At 40.6% G+C, this 18,190-nt stretch overlaps 1 protein-coding gene across 1 annotated transcript; it reads right to left on the bottom strand.

The window, feature by feature from the left end:
- Positions 1–163: 163 nt before the first annotated feature.
- Positions 164–17,736, bottom strand: actr3 (actin related protein 3). The gene is made up of 12 exons (XM_063006053.1): positions 17,443–17,736; positions 10,446–10,501; positions 9,434–9,558; positions 9,172–9,282; positions 8,185–8,280; positions 7,990–8,097; positions 7,132–7,275; positions 4,660–4,833; positions 4,425–4,517; positions 2,169–2,294; positions 1,998–2,081; positions 164–1,105 (listed from the first exon to the last, which is right to left on the bottom strand). The coding sequence occupies exons 1-12, from the start codon at positions 17,484–17,486 to the stop codon at positions 1,010–1,012; spliced, it is 1,257 nt and encodes a 418-aa protein (XP_062862123.1). The 5' UTR covers positions 17,487–17,736; the 3' UTR covers positions 164–1,009.
- Between the last annotated feature and the right edge of the window lie 454 nt (positions 17,737–18,190).

The raw sequence follows: 18,190 nt of genomic DNA, 5'->3' as shown, positions 1-18,190 counted from the left end.
TGTTAAAAATGAGATCAGACCCTTCCTGCCCTTGACAGTCTGGACCAAATCAGGCTGAAGTCGAGCAAATCTGACTTTTAATCTTCCTTTAAACTAGTGTTACGCGGAAACAAATGACGGAGTAACAAAAAAAGACATTTTTGTGTAATTAGGAGAGAAGCAATTTTGTAGAAACAATCTACGCCTTTATTGGAATGTTTCAGGCATTGCATTTACAAATCCAAACCTGCTGTCATTTGGTGTTCAATGAAATAATAAAAAATCCACTAGGTTAGCAATACTGGTCAGATAGTCATTCTCTTTCAAGCTCATAATAGTCCTAATATTGACAGCTGCTTTTGCTTTAAATTACTGAGAACAATGCAAATATGATTGAAGGTAAAAGCAGTCGTGTATTTAAAACAAATCTGATGAAAGCGAGAAAAATGAAATAAGGAAATCATTTCTTCTGAGCAGAAGTAAGCGCAAAAAGAATCTAAGCAGTGAAATAATGCAGGTTTTTTTCTTTATATCTGGTCTGAGTTTTACCCAGTTTGAATTGTTAAAGGGCATGAACCTGCTCAGGTATGATACGACTAGGAAACAGGATAACAACATTGGTGTGGTTAACCTCTAGAAAGAAGCTTTTTTCTTTAAACAGTTGATGGCAGCAGTTTTTAGCATCACCACCATCACAAATGTTAATATCATTTCCACACTCATTATTCTACTCATCAGGGGATTGTTATATTTCAGACGCCCACATATTACTGAGCAGAGGCAGAGAAGAGCTGGAGTCATTTTGGTCTAGGAACTGCATATCCCGTGTACTGGGAATAACAAGAACAAATAAACAAACAAACACAACATTCATCATCTGGATCCAGCAGACAGGTTTGGTGGTAACCGAAATGAGCTCTCTTTCTCCAGTGGCTTGCTCTTTTATCCCCCCCTTTCAGACCCTAACCTACACCACCCCAACCCGACCCACTGTGTGTGTGTATGTGTGTGTGGACAGGTCTGTGGACTTTTAGGACATGACACCAAAGACAGGGTTGTGGCGACAGATGCTGGGGCCGATCTCCTCGTAATCCTTCTTGGTGTGGCACACCTGGTAGAACTCGGGCTAGTTAAAGAAGAAAAGACAGAAAAAGAAATCACAATTAAAAAAATGTTAGACATGTAGGCGGACTTACTGCTGGGAAAAAATATAGTTAGTGTGAAGAATGGAAACCCAATTCAATCTGAAAATGTAAGGCTTATTATTATTATTATTATTATTATTATTATTTGTTTTAGAGCTGGTTATACTTTTTTTATATTTATTGTATGCATTTTCTCCCACTTTTCTCACAACTTAGCAGCACCAATTAGTCTTCCACTTCTTGGGCTCCCTGATTGCATTAAAGGAGGGTATATTCGCCTGCCCCACGCCCCCTCCTACGCGTGCGCAGTCCCTCGACCCGTTCTTTTTCGCCCATGCTTCAGTGGATTCGCACATAAGGCTTCTCCATTTCTGCACAGGCGCCTCGGGCTGCTAACCAGGGTCCTTGCACAGCGTTTGAAGACCCCACCCAGCAGACTTGATTCCCAATTTTGTCTGCTACAGGCAGTGCCAACTGTGCCCGCTATATACCGGGAAGTTCAGAGTCTGAGGACTGGTGTGCCAGTGAAATATCCCGTTGCGCCACCTAGGCGTGGTTATACTTTTTTAAAATTGTAGGTGTGCATTGCCAACCTTGGCCAGTAATTATCATGAAATTTAGGTTGCCACCTGACACATCACACTACAAATGTACAAATTTACCTAAAAACATTCAGGAACTCAGAAAGTGCATGATTTTTCAGTTTGCGTTATTAGCTTTTTTAAAAACCATCTTTTTGTGGCAGGCCACCTTCTCCTAGTACAGTCTAAGTGTAAATTCATTTTGTCCAACAGCTATCAAATGCATCAGTATTGGGTGTAAAATGGGGCGACACATGCTAATGTAATGTTTAAAACTGAATGTGTGACTCACTGTTGAGGCCAGCATGGATCCTCCGAACCACACGGCATAGCGCTGCATGTGGTGAGTGATGACCTGCACATCAATGGGCTTGGGCTGTAATACAAACACAAGCGTGGTTATTCTGGAGCCCTTTTGCATTGTGTTTTTTCTGTGTGCTGATGTCCTGGACAGTTGTCAGACCTTTAACTTGCCGCCACTGAGCTCCTCACTCAGCTTGAGACGAGCATCAACGCTTCTTTTCAGGTCTCTCTGAAGACGGCGACCAAAATCACGGAACATGGTGGAGCCACCGGAAAGAACAACGTTCTTCAAAAAGAAAAAACACACACATACACACATTACTCAATAAGATTAGAAATAGCATTAAAAATAAAACTGACAATTTTCTTTTCCTACATAAGGAGCAGAAGATGCATTTGTCTAAATTCTGATTTGATGATATCAAGGTAACATACATGGGCAAAAGTATTTGGACACCTGACCATGAGCTAGTCTGACATCCCATTTTAAAAACAAATGGCATTAAAATAGCGACCCCTTTGTTATCCTTCCAGCTATAAAACAGCCAATTTTCTCACAAGTCTTTAAAATATGTTTGTAGGAATTTGTGCCTATTCAGTCTTTTATATATATATTATATATATATATATATATATATATATATATATATATATTATATATACTTTTTTTTTTTTTTTTTTTTTGTGCCTATTCAGTCTTTTATATATATATATATATATATATATTTTTTTTTTTTTTCCTTATTCTCCAGAATTTTAGCTTGTCCAATTGCCCGATTGCGTCATGCTTCCTCTCCACCAATGCCAATCCTCACTCTGATTGAGGAAAACGAAGCTAACCCAGGCCCCCTCCGACACGTGGGCAGCATCCGTATGCATTTTGTCACCTACACTTTGACGAGTGCAGTGCAGATCAGCACTGTGTACGGAGAGACACACCCTGATCAATGCACTCTTTTTCCGTGTCTGTGCATGCGCCATCAATAAGCCAGCAGAGGTCTTAGTTGCATTAGTTATGAGGGAGACCCTATCCGGCTTAATATCTGGACTATCTGGACAACAGGCCAATCGTTGTTCATGTGGCCGCTCAGCCCAGACGGCAGGCAGAGCTGAGACTCGATACGATGTATTCGAGATCCCAGCTCCGGTGTTCTAGCGTGTGTTTTACCGCTGAACCACCTGAGCGACTGTGCCCATTCAGTCTTAAGAGAATTTGTATGGCTGAACACTAATGTCAGTCAAGAAAGCCTCAATTAATGTTCTAGTTCGTTCCAAAGCTGTTAAGTGGGGCTGAGGTCAAGGCTCTGTGCAGGACACTGAAGTGTTTTTAATCCGAGCTTTTCTTTATGTCTTTATAGAGTTTGCTTTGTGCACAGAGAAACAGGAAAATACCTTCCCTGAATGCTTGATGCAAAATTAAAAGAATATAATTTCCTTATATATAATTGATTTATTACACCTGTTAAGAAGTAGTGACTGAAACACATAAATCGTGATCTGGTGCATCTTTTGGTCCGACTGCATTCAGCTGTAATTAAAACCTCACACTTTGTGTCATGTATCCTTATATTATTTTATTTATCCAGCACAGCTACATTAATCTACAGATATTAGTGTATAAACCATACAGCCTAATCTCCACCAGTGGACACTTTCTAAATTTTAACATTATATATACATAGTCATATCATCCTACAATCATCACACAGTTACACAGTAATGTGCATTTAATTATTTTCACATTTACAAGTATTCAAGGGCTTTGAGGCAGCATAAAAACACAGATGTCAATTATGTATTAATCAATTGATTTATGTGCATATTTACTCTCATTAAAAAAAAGAACATGAATAAATGATGCACACTTCATCTTACTTGCAGCAGTAAAGCCCAAATGTTAAAACGTACACTGTAATAACTGATGGCATTCACCATTAATTAGATACTTGATTATTTATGCCTGCACTCATGTAGTTAAAATTGAACAATCCTAGTTAGAATGGTCAAGGCCACAAGAATAAGAGAGATCTTTCTGTTAGAAGTAACATCAAAAAAGCTTTTATTTTTTACATTCAGTGATAAATATTAAAAAGCACCCAGTGCAAAATATAGCGTGATTACAACATGACAGTAATAAAAAGTCCAAAACATGATCATAGACCATAGAAATAATTCCCTAATTACTGCATTAAGCTCCTACATATTGTAAAATGGGGCTATGTGATCATGATGAAAATGATCAATTAATTATTAAGCCAATTTATGATGAATAAATAAATAATGAGCTCATGATTTCAAGTGCATGAAGTTTAATTTTAATCTTTGAAAGGCTCCCTGATCCAGCAGAACTGGAATTACCCCACTGCATAATGAATAAGAAAGCACAGAAGCCAGTAGTTCCAGTACAGTCAGTTACCTTATACAGTGGACGACGCACATCGATGGGACAGTTCTGGATCACCTCATCGACCACTTCTGAGATCGGCTGAGTGAAGTCTGGATTGGCAAACTGTCACACAGACAGACAGAAGGAGGAAAAAAAGAAAACGAGAGAGAAACAGAGAGAGTTCAGCATTAAGAGTTCAGTAATGCTGTGCTGTCATTCTGCAGCATGCGTGGCATTAATTCTTCACACAGTGTTTGTTCAATACCTCAGGGTGGAAGAAGATCTCTGGGCCAAGGAAACGCTCGTACCCCACATCAATGGTGAACTCTTTCTTGCTAATGGCGTTGATGCCGGTGTACTGCTTTATCCATTTGGAGCCATCTGTGTCGTACTTGTTAAACTCCTTCACCAGGTCAGGACACACATAACTGAAACGCTCCTACACACACACACACACACACACACACACACACGTCAGTACAGTATTAGGAGTCTGTTGGAACTTCTGAAACGCATTTTCCCTTCAGTGTATCACCAAACGTCCGTGTCAGCACTAATGGCTCGTGACAGAGTAATGACTGGAAGCCTGAGGGAACAATTTCATTATGCAAAACTAAGTGAAGCTCATCCAACTTAGGCTCTGGCACAATCCTCCAGCTGCATGCACAGTAATAAACTAGAACATGCTCCTAGCAACTCAGGAATGGTATTTTAGATATAGGGGTAGCCTTGTGGGTAGAGTTTTGGACAGTCAATCGAAAGGTTGCGAGTTTGAATGCTCTTCCATCAGCCCCTGTTGGGCTCCTGAGCAAGGCCTTTAACTCTCTCAGCACTGGGAGCACCACACTATGGCTGACCCTGCACTCTGACCCCAGCTTCTGTACAAGCTGGTGTACGCGGAACAAAGAATTTCACTGTACTGTAGGTGTTATACACCGATCAGTCATAACATTAAAACCACCTCCTTGTTTCTACACTCACTGTCTATCTTATCAGCTCCACTTACCATATAGAAGCACTTTGTAGTTCTACAATTACTGACTGTAGTCCATCTGTTTCTCTGCATGCTTTGTTAGCACCCTTTCATGCTGTTCTTCAAATGGTCAAGACCCCCACAGAGCAGGTATTATTTAGGTGGTGGATCATTCTCAGCACTGCAGTGACACTGACATGGTGGTGGTGTGTTAGTGTGTGTTGTGCTGGTATGAGTGGATAACACACAGCAGCGCTGCTGGAGTTTTTAAACACCTCACTGTCCCTGCTGGACTGAGAATAGTCCACCAACCAAAAATATCCAGCCAACAGCGCTCCATGGGGAGCGTCCTGTGACCACTGATGAAGGTCTAGAACAGGGGTTTTCAACCTGTGGGGCGCACCCCCCTACTTGTCTGGGGGGGGCGCGAGTGGCATCACGAGATTATTATTATGAACCGGTGGCACACGAGATTGAGCCGTGCTTTATGAAGGGGAGGGGGGGGCGTGCCTCATCAAGGGGAAGGGGGCGTGGAGGAATCCACGCTGTCTCACCAAGGGGAGGGGGCGTGGCCCGAGGGGGGGGGGCGCAAGCCGCGCTTGGCACACGAAGGGGGGCGCATGCCTAGAAAGGTTGAAAACCCCTGGTCTAGAAGATGACCAACTCAAACAGCAGCAATAGATGAGCGATCGTCTCTGACTTTATATCTACAAGGTGTCTAATAGAGTGGACAGTGAGTGGACACGGTATTTAAAAACTCCAGCAGCGCTGCTGTGTCTGATCCACTCATACCAGCACAACACACACTAACACACCACCACCATGTCAGTGTCACTGCAGTGCTGAGAATGATTCACCGCCTAAATAATACCTGCTCTGTGGTGGTCCTGTGGGGGTCCTGACCATTGCAGAACAGGGTGAAAGCAGGCTAAAAAAGTATGTAGAGAAACAGATGGACTACAGTCAGTAATTGCAGAACCAAAAAGTGCTTCTATATGGTAAGTGGAGCTGATAAAATGGACAGTGAGCGTAGAAACAAGGAGGTGGTTTTAATGTTATAGCTGATCAGTGTATGTAAGTAATATGTACTGATATGTTACTCTATTAATAGAGAAACACTAAAGGGCAATTTCATTCATTTACTTTTGGGGGGAAAAAAACAGCATGTTTGCATTTCTTGACGCAGTAACAGAAGAATTAATGAAGAATTAATTAAGTCACATCAGTTTTCCGAACTACTCCCAGGCCCATGTGTGTTATATTTATCTCAGTATCATGACGGTTTCTCCTGCAATACTGTCTGATGGCTTAAAGGTTATGCACACTGAACAGTAGCTTCCAGTTGTGACAGAGTGTGACTCACAGTGAGATTTCACAACATTATGCAAAGTAGATAAAGGACCTACATTACTTGCAAACTTGCGTTGTAATATGTTCTTCTTGAACTGTCTGACAATTCTCTCATGAAGTTCGGCACAAAGTGGCAAGTCACGACCCATATATGCATCCAAATCTAAGCCTTTGGTTGGTCCCCATCTCATGATATCATGGTCCCCGCACCTGTTACCAATTTACCTGCTTAGAACCACATGTAGGCATTACTTTAGTAGGAATTCTGCATACACTTTCCTGCAAACCCTGAAGATAACTGGCAACCCTGCAAACCCTGATGAGGATAACTGGCTTTTCAGGTAAACCAGCAAGCAGAGACTGGCCAAGTCTGATAAAGGATCCAAAGTGAACTAAATGCTCACACGTGCTTACCTTGACAGCTTTAGCGGTCTCGAGGGACTGCTCGGGTGGAATGCCCACCTCTCTCTCCCTTAAAAGTTGCTGTGTGAAGTAGGTGATGTCACGGCCTGCAATGGGGATGTGCTTTATACAGCTGCCGATCACATAGCCTTCCGCCTATAAACCACAAAACAAGCCAGATTTAGATTTACCTCAGCATTACAGTCACCATAACATTTACTAGAGTTTATATTTCTACTTTATTTTCTTTATTTCATTTTACCACTGGTCAGGGTCACAGTGGGTCTAGCTTTGTCAGCGTCAAAGGAAGCAATAACACACCCTGGACAGGAGCAACAGTGTCTGTTTGTAGACGCCCCACTAGGAATTGAACCCTAGATCCCAGCGGTAGTGAGTTAGTGTAAGTTACCACTGTACCACCCGTGCGCCCACACTATTTATGTATTTTACAATTAGTCATTCCAAATGTAATAAAACCATGAAAAATCTAACTGTACTTTGTCCTTTTTAAGACCTATTTAAAAAGATTTTGATGCAGTTTTCCCTGCATCAGCTTATACATCAGGACAAATATCTGCAGAAATTCATAATCTTTGGCAGGACTCACAAATGTAAAAGAACAAATGGTAATATTGGGTATAGTGAGTAGTGTCACCAGCTGAATGGAATGACTGTGTGCAATGCTACTGTAATACTGCACTGTTTGACCACAGTAAGTTTATCTGGGTTTCACTGTATCAAAAACAATCATAGAATTTGAGGCAAAAAGTTCACTGAAGCTCAAAAGTTCTGGCCATAAATAAAGCTATATATATTATGCTTTTATATAGCACAAAAATGTGTTTAGCAAGAATAGGTCTTGTGACTGACCACAGGGATGACGTGGGTGACTCCATCTCCACTGTCAATGACTGTACCGGTAAGAGTTCTCTCCCCAATCTGCCGAGAGGTCCAAGATGCTGCTAAAGCCAAGACTGCCTGAAAGCACACACAAACACACTAATGTAAACACACCGTGTACAGAGTAAATAACTGGTGTACATCAGTAGAGCAGCATGTGTGTACCTGCACAGCGATATAAAGTCCCGGCACATTGAAGGACTCGAACATGATCTCTGCTGTGTACTCGCGGTTCTCAGGTGTGTTGAGAGGTGGCTCAGTCTGAAACAAATTAAGCAATAAACACTTAATCCACGTGTGTATGTACACGTTTTCAACACTGTTAAAACATCCTGCTTTGCCTCGGTAATAAATATTTACAAACACAAATTAGGTTTTATTAATTTTACCAGGATATTTATTTAAAAACATCTTTATTTTAGGGCACCCAGGTGGCGCAGCGGGATCATCCACTAGCACACCAGCGCCAAGATTCTGAGCTCCTGGGGTCGAATCTTGGCTCTGCTACCGGTCAGCTGGGTGCCCTCTAGCAGGTATTATTGGCTAATGCCTGGAGCAGACAAAATTGGCTTCCAGTCTGCTGGGAGAGAAAGACCGGACTAAGGGGTGGGGTTGCCCAGGGTGCCTGTACAGAAAGTGGAGGAGGGCAGGGATCGGGGCGTGGCTCTTCGTACGTGAAGCCAACCTCAAATCCACCAATGTATGGGTGTAAAAGAAAGGATTGGGACTGTGCACATTTTGGGGGGAGTGTGTGTCAGGCGAATATACACCCTGCTTGGATACCGTCAGGGTGCCCAGTGGCGGATTGGCTATGCTAAATTGGGATAAAAGGGGGTAAAATGCATAAAAGTCATTTAAAACAACCTATTAATACTAAATACATGTCGTGCAAGTTGTGTTGTTGCACAACGTTGTGGTTTTTAATCCACTACACTTCTTTGTCATCCAAAAATTCTACACTGAACTTTAAAAATATTTAGACAGAAGTGAAATCTGTGGCAAGGGAATTTTTTGAATATTCTGTTTCCACTCTTATTGGGATAATAAAAGGGAATCTTATTAATAAGGAAATGTTGAGACAGCAGTTTAACCCCCCCCCCCCCCCCCATCCCAACCCATCCCAACCCCAAAATTCAGAGGTACAATACTCACCAGGAGGAAGTAATGGTCCTCAGGTTCTGCCCTCAGATACTTAAAGATGACCTGTTCCATGAAGCGCTCCATCAGATCCCAATCCTCTACGATACCGTGCCTGATAGGCCACTGCACAGAAAAAATTGGAAGGCATGCAGTGACCCACTTACATCGTGCTTCAAGTCATATATAGGTGCCAGTTCATTTATAATAAACGTAAGCGTTCAGAACTGCTGCACTAATGCTTGAAGTGAAAATGTGCATTCTGTGGGAGAATTACCTTGGTGGCGTAGGTGGGCTTGTCTATGGCCTCGTCTCCAATGAAGAAGTCCAGATCATCTACGCCTTTCATCATTCTCCTCTGAGCCTGGTCGCCCACCTTCGCCGACTCTTTGATGGCAATGCCTGAGCAACAGGGTTACAAAATATAGAGAAATTATACTCAAAGCATTTAAGGGTGAATAAAAAATACACAAATGCTTATGTATTCAAGTTAACACAGACATAGCTTTTGCTTTACCCTAGGGGTGTGAATTTTGCCAATTTCTTTAAACCAATAACTGTGCATCACTAGTAGTCTCAGAGGTGCTATGGGTCAGACTTGCATATCCAAATAAAGATTGGAGGATTTGGTCAGAAACGGCATCCGACGTAAAAACTAAGCAGCTCCACTGTGGCAACTCCTACATGTCAACCCTGGATTTCAGCAGTAGTGGGCTAGCACCATCCAATCACTTTTATAACAAGGGCTTTATGATGCTAAAAATCCACATCAATTTAGTACATAATTGTAATTCACATTCCAGAGTCTACCATGTATTCAGACTCCACCAGTAACAGTAATTCAGGCTTTACCAGTAATAGATTCATCTTTCTTAAATATTATAAAAGCATTAAAAAAGTCCTGATTGGGCTAAAACTGTACATTCTACCCAAAAGTAGAGTGTGGGCACTGAGGCTTAGTCTTAATTCAAATTAAGTGCCAGCTGTTGTTGTAGAGGTGGCATTTACAGCAGCAATGATAAACCTCTCAACCCTCCTCTCTCAGGCATGGCCAACTGTGCCTTCAAATGTCCAGCTAGGTCAATAGTACTGCGGAGATTAAATCCAGAGAGCAGAAGTTTTTTTATTTCTATCATTCTGTCAAGTACTGGCATTTTGTTTTAGAAGTGCAAAAACAATAAAGACACTTTCGGTTTTACGACTGAACAAAATAGCAATAAAATCACACCCCATCAAAATTTCATGTCATGGGCTATTTAATAAAAAATGTTCTCTAATACACTACTTACATGATGGAACGATGAACTGAGGCTCTGTGTTTCCAGCATATCCAAGTTTGGTATATCTGAAACACAAAGACAAGAAAAAATGAGCTAAACAGCTTACATCACACACACACACACACACACACACAAAATCATAAATGAACATGTAACAATGTCACAGACAAAACCTATGAAAGCTGTAATTACTGTAATACCACTTATTAATTACATTTAATAATAGTTTATTATGAGTTTTCATGATGCACATTAAGGAATTTACATTTCAAAAAAAGACCACTAACAGTTTTGCTGCCAAGTGCTGTGTGGTCTAAACCTCAAGTTTCAACACTACAGCATAATGTAACTATATTCCACAACACACTATTCACGTCCCAGTGTGCCGCTGAGTAACAGCCGATTCTTTTGACACCTCTGACAACGCAAGTTTGGTACATTTATCCAGAGCAGAGATTTTCATACCAGGAGTGCAGAAACTTCATCTAATTCCAATAATCAGTATTTCAAAGGCCAAAACAGACTGATTAAGCAAGTGGAATTGGGTGAACAGAAGGGAGAACCACAGTGCGGGGATATGCGAGCCAGCTTTTAATGTTACCAGCTACAGATGCCAACTAAAAATGCTTCACATTCCGCTGGGAATTCGAATGCTGGATCCCAGCGATAGTGGGCTAGGACTAAATAAATTTCATCTTTATTTATTTTGAACAGCTGATGCTTGATTTGACCTGAGAGCAGCTCTACAGATCTTTACACAGGAGAGCTCGGACCACAATACACATTACAATGGACAGGTCAACACATCATGGATAAAATGGCAGGTTTTTGTGATGTAAGAAATCAGATCAAGATAAATCAATTCAGATTCGTTTCCACTTTTGATAAGCAATTGAACTAAAAAAAAAAAATACTGAAAACTTTCAGAGGGGAAAAAAGAAAAATAAACTAAAATAATGATGTTGCATAAGTGTACACAGTAAATTACCCAATCACATTCAAACTCATGTGTAATAGCAGTCAGAACTTGTCATCAATTAATGTTTGATTGTTTATTAGGATTTTAGCATCATGTTTTACACTTTGGTTACATTCATGACAGGAACGGTAGTTACTCATTACACAAAGTTCATCAGTTCACAAGGTTATATCAAACACATCTTGGACAATTTAGTGTCTCCAATTCACCTCACTTGCATGTTTTTGGACTTTGAGAGGAAACCGGAGCACCCGAGGAAACCCACCCAGGAACATGCAAACTCCACACAGAAAGGTCCCGGACCACCCCACCTGGGGATCGAACCTAGGACCTTCTCACTGTGTGTGCTACCCACTTAGCCACTGTGCCGTCAGCCATCAATTAATGTGACTCTAAATAACCACATACCAAGTTTAGCTGTTATAGGAAGATTTTTCTGACATTTATTGCAGCTTACAGTAAAAACCACGGTCTACAAAAAGCTTACAAAGCATCAAAGTGATCTAATTGTTGAAAGCTATCAGTCATGATAAATTAAAATCCAAGGCATTACATGGAACCATGTAACACAGTGAAGACAGTCATCATCAAGTGGGTAAAATATGGCACAACAGTGACTTTACCAAGAACTGGACGTCCCTTTAAAATTGATAAAAAGAGAACTTGTCCGGGAGGCTGCCAAGGGGTCTGAAGCAACATTAAAGGAGCTGCAGGTACTGGTGCCATCTGCCTAGTACTGCCTGTGTAGTACACTATAAGCTTATGACATTAGGTATTGGCTTATTCTGAGATGACTTAAACTAGAGACCAAACCTGATATACCTTCATGATTAAAAATAAATTCCTTATACATAATTTAATTCCCATCAACCACTTTCTCTTGCTTAGGGTCACAACAGGTCCAGTTCCATCAGAAAACTATGGCACTAATCCATTGTGGTGCTTCTGCCATGAACTCCATAAAATAGCCTGTTTCATGTCTGTGTAGATGCCCAGCTGGCAGAGAGCACCACTGAGATTCCAACCCAGATCACTAGAGTAAAAGTTTACTGCACCTCCCGAGCTCCTCAAACATAACAAAAATATTTTTCTGATATGTTCAGGTTTCTTGCATTCAGCAGTTCAGACTGAACAGGGCTGTGGGGAGATTCTGAACAGGTTTCTTGTTTAGACTGGAGACGCGAGGGGGGGAAAAGCTGCAGATGTAATGCTGACTGGTGGTTCAGGTTTAAAGAAAATAGCAGTGCGCTGGAAAAATGTTACATTTTTAATGAAAACATTGCTTGAGGTTTTGTAGTAAGTTCAGACCTCAGAGATCTAGGGCAGAATAGCAGGTAGTAGCTCAGTGGTTTGGACTCCTGGCTTTTATATAGAAAGTTTGTGGCTTTTGGAAGAAGTAATATGCAAAGAAAATAATTTAAATGTACTGTACATGTGTATAGATACACTATACACTTGTCCATGAACTCTTATAAACTCTTAAAAAACAAATGGTATTAAAATAGCAATCTCTATGTGACCTTTTGGGCTATAACAGCCGCCACTCCTCTGAAAAGACTTCTCACAAGATGTGGGAATGTATGCCCATCATTTGTGCCCAACGAGCTTCTATATGGTTGCTATATGCTGGTCAGGGGGGCGGCACAGTGGCTAAGTGGGTAGCACTGTCGCCTCACAGCAAGAAGGTCCTGGGACCAGGTCCATTCTGTGTGGAGTTTGCATGTTCTCCCCATGTCTGCGTGGGTTTACTCCAGGTTCTCCGGTTTCCTCCCACCGTCCAAAGACATGCGAGGTGAATATATAACCTTGACATAACCTTGTGAACTGATGAACCTTGTGTAATGAGTAACTACCGTTTCTGTCATGAATGTAACCAAAGTGTAAAACATGACGTTAAAATCCTAATAAACAAACATATGCTGGTCAAGAAAGTCTCGGGTGACGTTCCAGTTTATGTGCAGACAACCAGAGTTTTTTTAAACCGAGCTTTGCAGAGCTAGCTTCAGACACAGGATCACAATAATGCTGAAACAGGAAATGGCCTTCCCTAAACTGTTGCTGCAAAGTTGGAGGCAAAGACTATCCTTTATATAATTGATTTATCACACCTGTTAGCAATTGCTGTGGCTAAAACACACATTCAAAAATTAGAGGTAGTGTTATAACATGGGCAGTTGTAGCCTAGTGGTTAAAGTACTGGACTAGTAATCAGAAGGTTGCCAGTTCAAGCCCCACCTCTGCCAGGTTGCAACTGTTGGGCCCTTGAGCAAGGCCCTTAACCCTCAATTGCTTACATTGTATACTGTCACAGTACTGTAAGTCACTTTGGATACAAGCATCTGCTAAATGCTGAGAATGTAAATGTACAGTAATACAATACATTTGTCCACATAGTGTCATATATCTATGACAGTAAAAGACTGATTTTATTTCATTATGTAGACACACTGTACCTATGAAGTCTTTATAAAGTGTAAATTAAAAAAGATCTCACAGATCTTCAGAACAGGTTGAGTAGAGGAAGGTACAGTTTGACTCAGTGTGCTGTTGGTTCCGTTTCTGCATTACATGACGTGCTGGTGATATAAAAAGCAGTTCTGCAGACCAAGCACAGAAGTGCAGGTCAGAGAGAGGATGTGAGACCTTCACACGTCTGAGTTTCACACTCGCACACATATACAGCCAAGAAACAAACCCGACAACTCTTCCCTATCCAGAGCCGGAACAGATGCTTGTGTACTTGTACAGGCTCAAAGCGAAGAGGGGGAGGTGAGAAAGGTATGCGCTGTGGAATGTTCAAGCCTCGACATGTTAATCTAACTTCATCACTGTCTCAAACTAAACAAGTACAGGTCCAGCCCACTGTAATAACTTTATAAAGTTTACCTAAATATCAGCAAGCAATAGCATTAAACACAACTTTTTCCTCCAGAGTAATGGCAAGTGTGGGACGGGTGGTTTTATTTATAAAGTTGGTGATATATCCAGAATGCTCGATCATGTTAGTTGACTTATCAAACCACAGTAACATTATTATTTCTGCTCTGTGTCAGATTCTCAAAAACCAAACCGTACTTCCTCATCTCCTTTACATGGAAATGATTTAAAGCAGTTCTCACAGCCAATCAACTGTGCTTCCTGACCATTTACAGTATACAGTCAGTGATTCAGCTAAGCCATGTCATAAACAGTATAGCAATATATCCTCTGGTAGACACATTTTTATCATGAGACAGAATGTAGTCATATACCGCCCAGCCCAACACTGCTGTTTAAAAATATGAAGATGTTCGTGGTACAAATCCAGCCACAACTATAACCTGTTTTTGATCATTTGGTGGAAATACAGCCTCACAGCCTCATAGTCTCCTAGCACTTGCTTCAGCTCTTTTAACAGCTGCAGGCCCAGACTGTATTTTGCCTTGCTTATAAATCCCTTTTGGATAAAAAATTTATTTCATAAAGATTCTGTCAAGATCATTTTTGAAGCCTCTCTAAAACAGTAGGCATAAAGAAGGAATACACCAGCCCATCATATGGCATTAGCATGTTCCCATTTGACAATCCAGTTGCTCACATGTAAGCTAAGTAGCGTAAAGAAACCCTTGCAGACAGTGACACAAGAAGAGGTTAAAACCCAGGTCTCCAGGATCATTAAACAATATGGTCATATGATAGCAACAATACGATCTGATTTTCAGAGACTATCCAAGACATTGTTGGTGGCAGACTACACAAGTCATCCTTAAAATCCTAAATAGTATATGTAAAGTAACAATTAACAATTAACCAAAGTGTGCAATTAAGAAAAGTGAGGATTTATATAGCAATGTTTTCGTGGTCAACACTATTTTAGACTAAGGTTACAGACATTCAGAAGGCTTTACAATTTATTGTTTAGTACTGGACTTTCAATTATGGGAAATATATTTAATACGACAGCATATACTTGACTGTGTTTGTTTGTTTTATTAGGATTTAAATGTCATGTTTTACACTTTTGGTTACATTCATGACAGGAACAGTAGTTACTCGTTACACAAGATTCATCACTTCACAAGGTTATATCAAACAGTCTTGGACAATTTAGTGTCTCCAATTCACCTCACTTGCACGTCTTTGGACTGTGGGAGGAAACCGGAGCACCCGGAGGAAACCCACACAGACACGGGGAGAACATGCAAACTCCACACAGAAAGGACACAAATCACCGGATCGAACCCAGGACCTTCTTGCTGTGAGGCGACAGTGCTACCCACTTAGCCACTGTGCCACCATACTTGACTGATAGCTGTCTATAATAGTGTACTTAAGACTCTAGTAGGCAAGACATTGGTAATTAGTGTAATTTAACAGAAATATACTATGTGGTTGTTGGCTAAATATGTACACAGGCAAGAGATTTATGATTTCTCCACCACTGCAGTTTTAGGAAGATTATACTGTGTGCATACTACCAGAAGGTGTGTTACAGTGTCACTGATAAAATCAGAGTATAACGTTTGATGCTGCCAATTATGCTATTATGTAGCTTACACAGTTTACCCTTATTGTTTTAGCTTGTGTCTCCTAGTGATAATGATATTATAAATATGAATAATATAGTAATACACAAATGCAGTGCAAATGCTCTCACATGCTCATGTTATTTATGTCATGTCATAACTTAAACCAGCTACTACAAATACAATAAATCTATCAGGTGCAAGTACGGAACAAAATTCTGTTCCAGAAATTCTGTAGATTTTGGGCAGTTCTTTAAAAGAAATAGTCGATCTAAATGTCCAGGTCAGGACATTTCATTTATCAAAAAGTATCCACCTTCATACCGCCCAGAACTAATTAATATGATATCAAAAACAGAGGAAAATGATCTGGATAACTTTCCATTTAATTGTTATGATTTAAAAAGCTAAGATGACCTAATATCGCACTACTAGTTAAGTATAATTACTTAGAAAGTAATGTAACACAAAAGGGACACAATTGGTTGCTGTAAGGCAGAAGTTCTACAATAATTTGGGGTTTCCTTCTACTACCACACAAATTCAGTTCAGCACACCAAAGACAGATAAATAAAAATAAAGCAAATATTTAATAATCTTTTAAAAACATAATCAAATGACAAACTGCCTGTGCTGTATGAGTGATTATATAAAGCTAACTGATTTCATGCCAGTCATGTATATTAGGAGGCTGCTGTGAGGTTGGTATAAAGCACTGTTTGTTCCTCCTCTGTGATTCGGCCACCCAGCTGCACTTTCACAGTGATCACTACAAAATGAATAGTAAAACAGACTGTAGTCCAGTTGTTACTGTAAATTTAAATCAGATTAATAGTTTAGAACTGAGTAAAATAATAAACTCTATGAAATAAACTAGGAAAGCTGAACACTGCCATATATGGACTAAAAGCCGAGAAGCAGGAAGCGGCTAGTGCTGTCAATAAAATTAGGAAGTCACAACTGCGCATGATCAAATCGGCAATCGTAAAAATGACTTTTGCCAAACAACGGCATAATTTAAAACATGTTAAGCATTTCCAAAAAATATTAAATTGTCTAAAGTATATTAGTGCGTATACAGTGTTTAAACCGAGTGTGCAGTCGCAGTAAAAACATTATAAGCGAGTTAGCTAGCCAATGAAAGAAAAAAATGTTGGCTGCGTCCTCAATATCACCCTACCGCCCTATATACTATCTAAAAATAGCTCCCAGTCGGACTCCTAGTGCACTCTGTGTACACACTACTTAGTACTATAGTGTGCGATTTGAAACGCAGCCATCGTCTATCGCTAGCTAGCAATTCGCATAGCCACCACCCATGCTATTCAGTTTTACAAAGCTACAGACTACATGCCTACAAAGAAAACACATCAAAATCATCACTGCGAGTAAATAAACCAGTGTAAATACTCTTAACCTACCAGGATGAGTGGGGAATAAGCTAGTGAGTTAGCTGGTTAGCTGCAGAGCTGACAGCAGTGTGAGTGAATGTGAGAAAGGAGAAAAATAGAGAATAATTTACCCTGTACCGCAGTCCACAACACACGCCGGTAATCTCCCCGCCATGTCGCCGCTTCTACTGCTACTGATACCGCTGTACAAACACAAAACAGCCCCGAGAGTGTCGGCTACAGGATGAGAGTAAAGGCGGAACCCTCAGCCCTGCACTGAAGTTTACAGCACAGCACAGCACAGCAGCCACTTCCGTACTCTCTCACTCGCTCTCTTTCTCTCTCACTCACTCTCTCACTCACACACTCAGTCATTCACTCTCTCTCTCACTCACTCACTCACTCTCTCACTCGCTCTCTTTCTCACTCACTCACTCTCTCTCTCCCTCACTCACTCACTCACTCTCTCACTCACTCACTCTCTCTCTCACTCCCTCCCTCACTCTCTCACTCACACACTCGCTCACTCACTCTCTCACTCACACACTCACTCACTCACTCACTCAACTCAAAGTCAAACTCAAAAGAAGCTTTATTGGCATGACAAATAAGGACATTCGTATTGCCAAAGCAAGTTACAGAGAAATATTAACAATAAAAATAAGAAAGAACAAAAATATACAGAACAGTTACATGTGCAAAAAATATAGAATAGAATAAAATATTAATAAAAACAGTGCAAAATAATAACAATAAAAAGTATAATATTTACATTAATGAGGTAGAAAAACAATCAGTTTGTGCGTGTGTGTGTGTGTGTGTGTGTGTGTATGAGACATGGTCACCCGCTGTCCCTCACCTGGTGACAGGTGTGTGTAT

This window comes from Trichomycterus rosablanca, chromosome 12 (genome assembly GCF_030014385.1).
Source record: "Trichomycterus rosablanca isolate fTriRos1 chromosome 12, fTriRos1.hap1, whole genome shotgun sequence".
Taxonomy (NCBI): Eukaryota; Metazoa; Chordata; class Actinopteri; order Siluriformes; family Trichomycteridae; genus Trichomycterus; species Trichomycterus rosablanca.
This window is presented reverse-complemented; position numbering and strand designations above follow the sequence as displayed.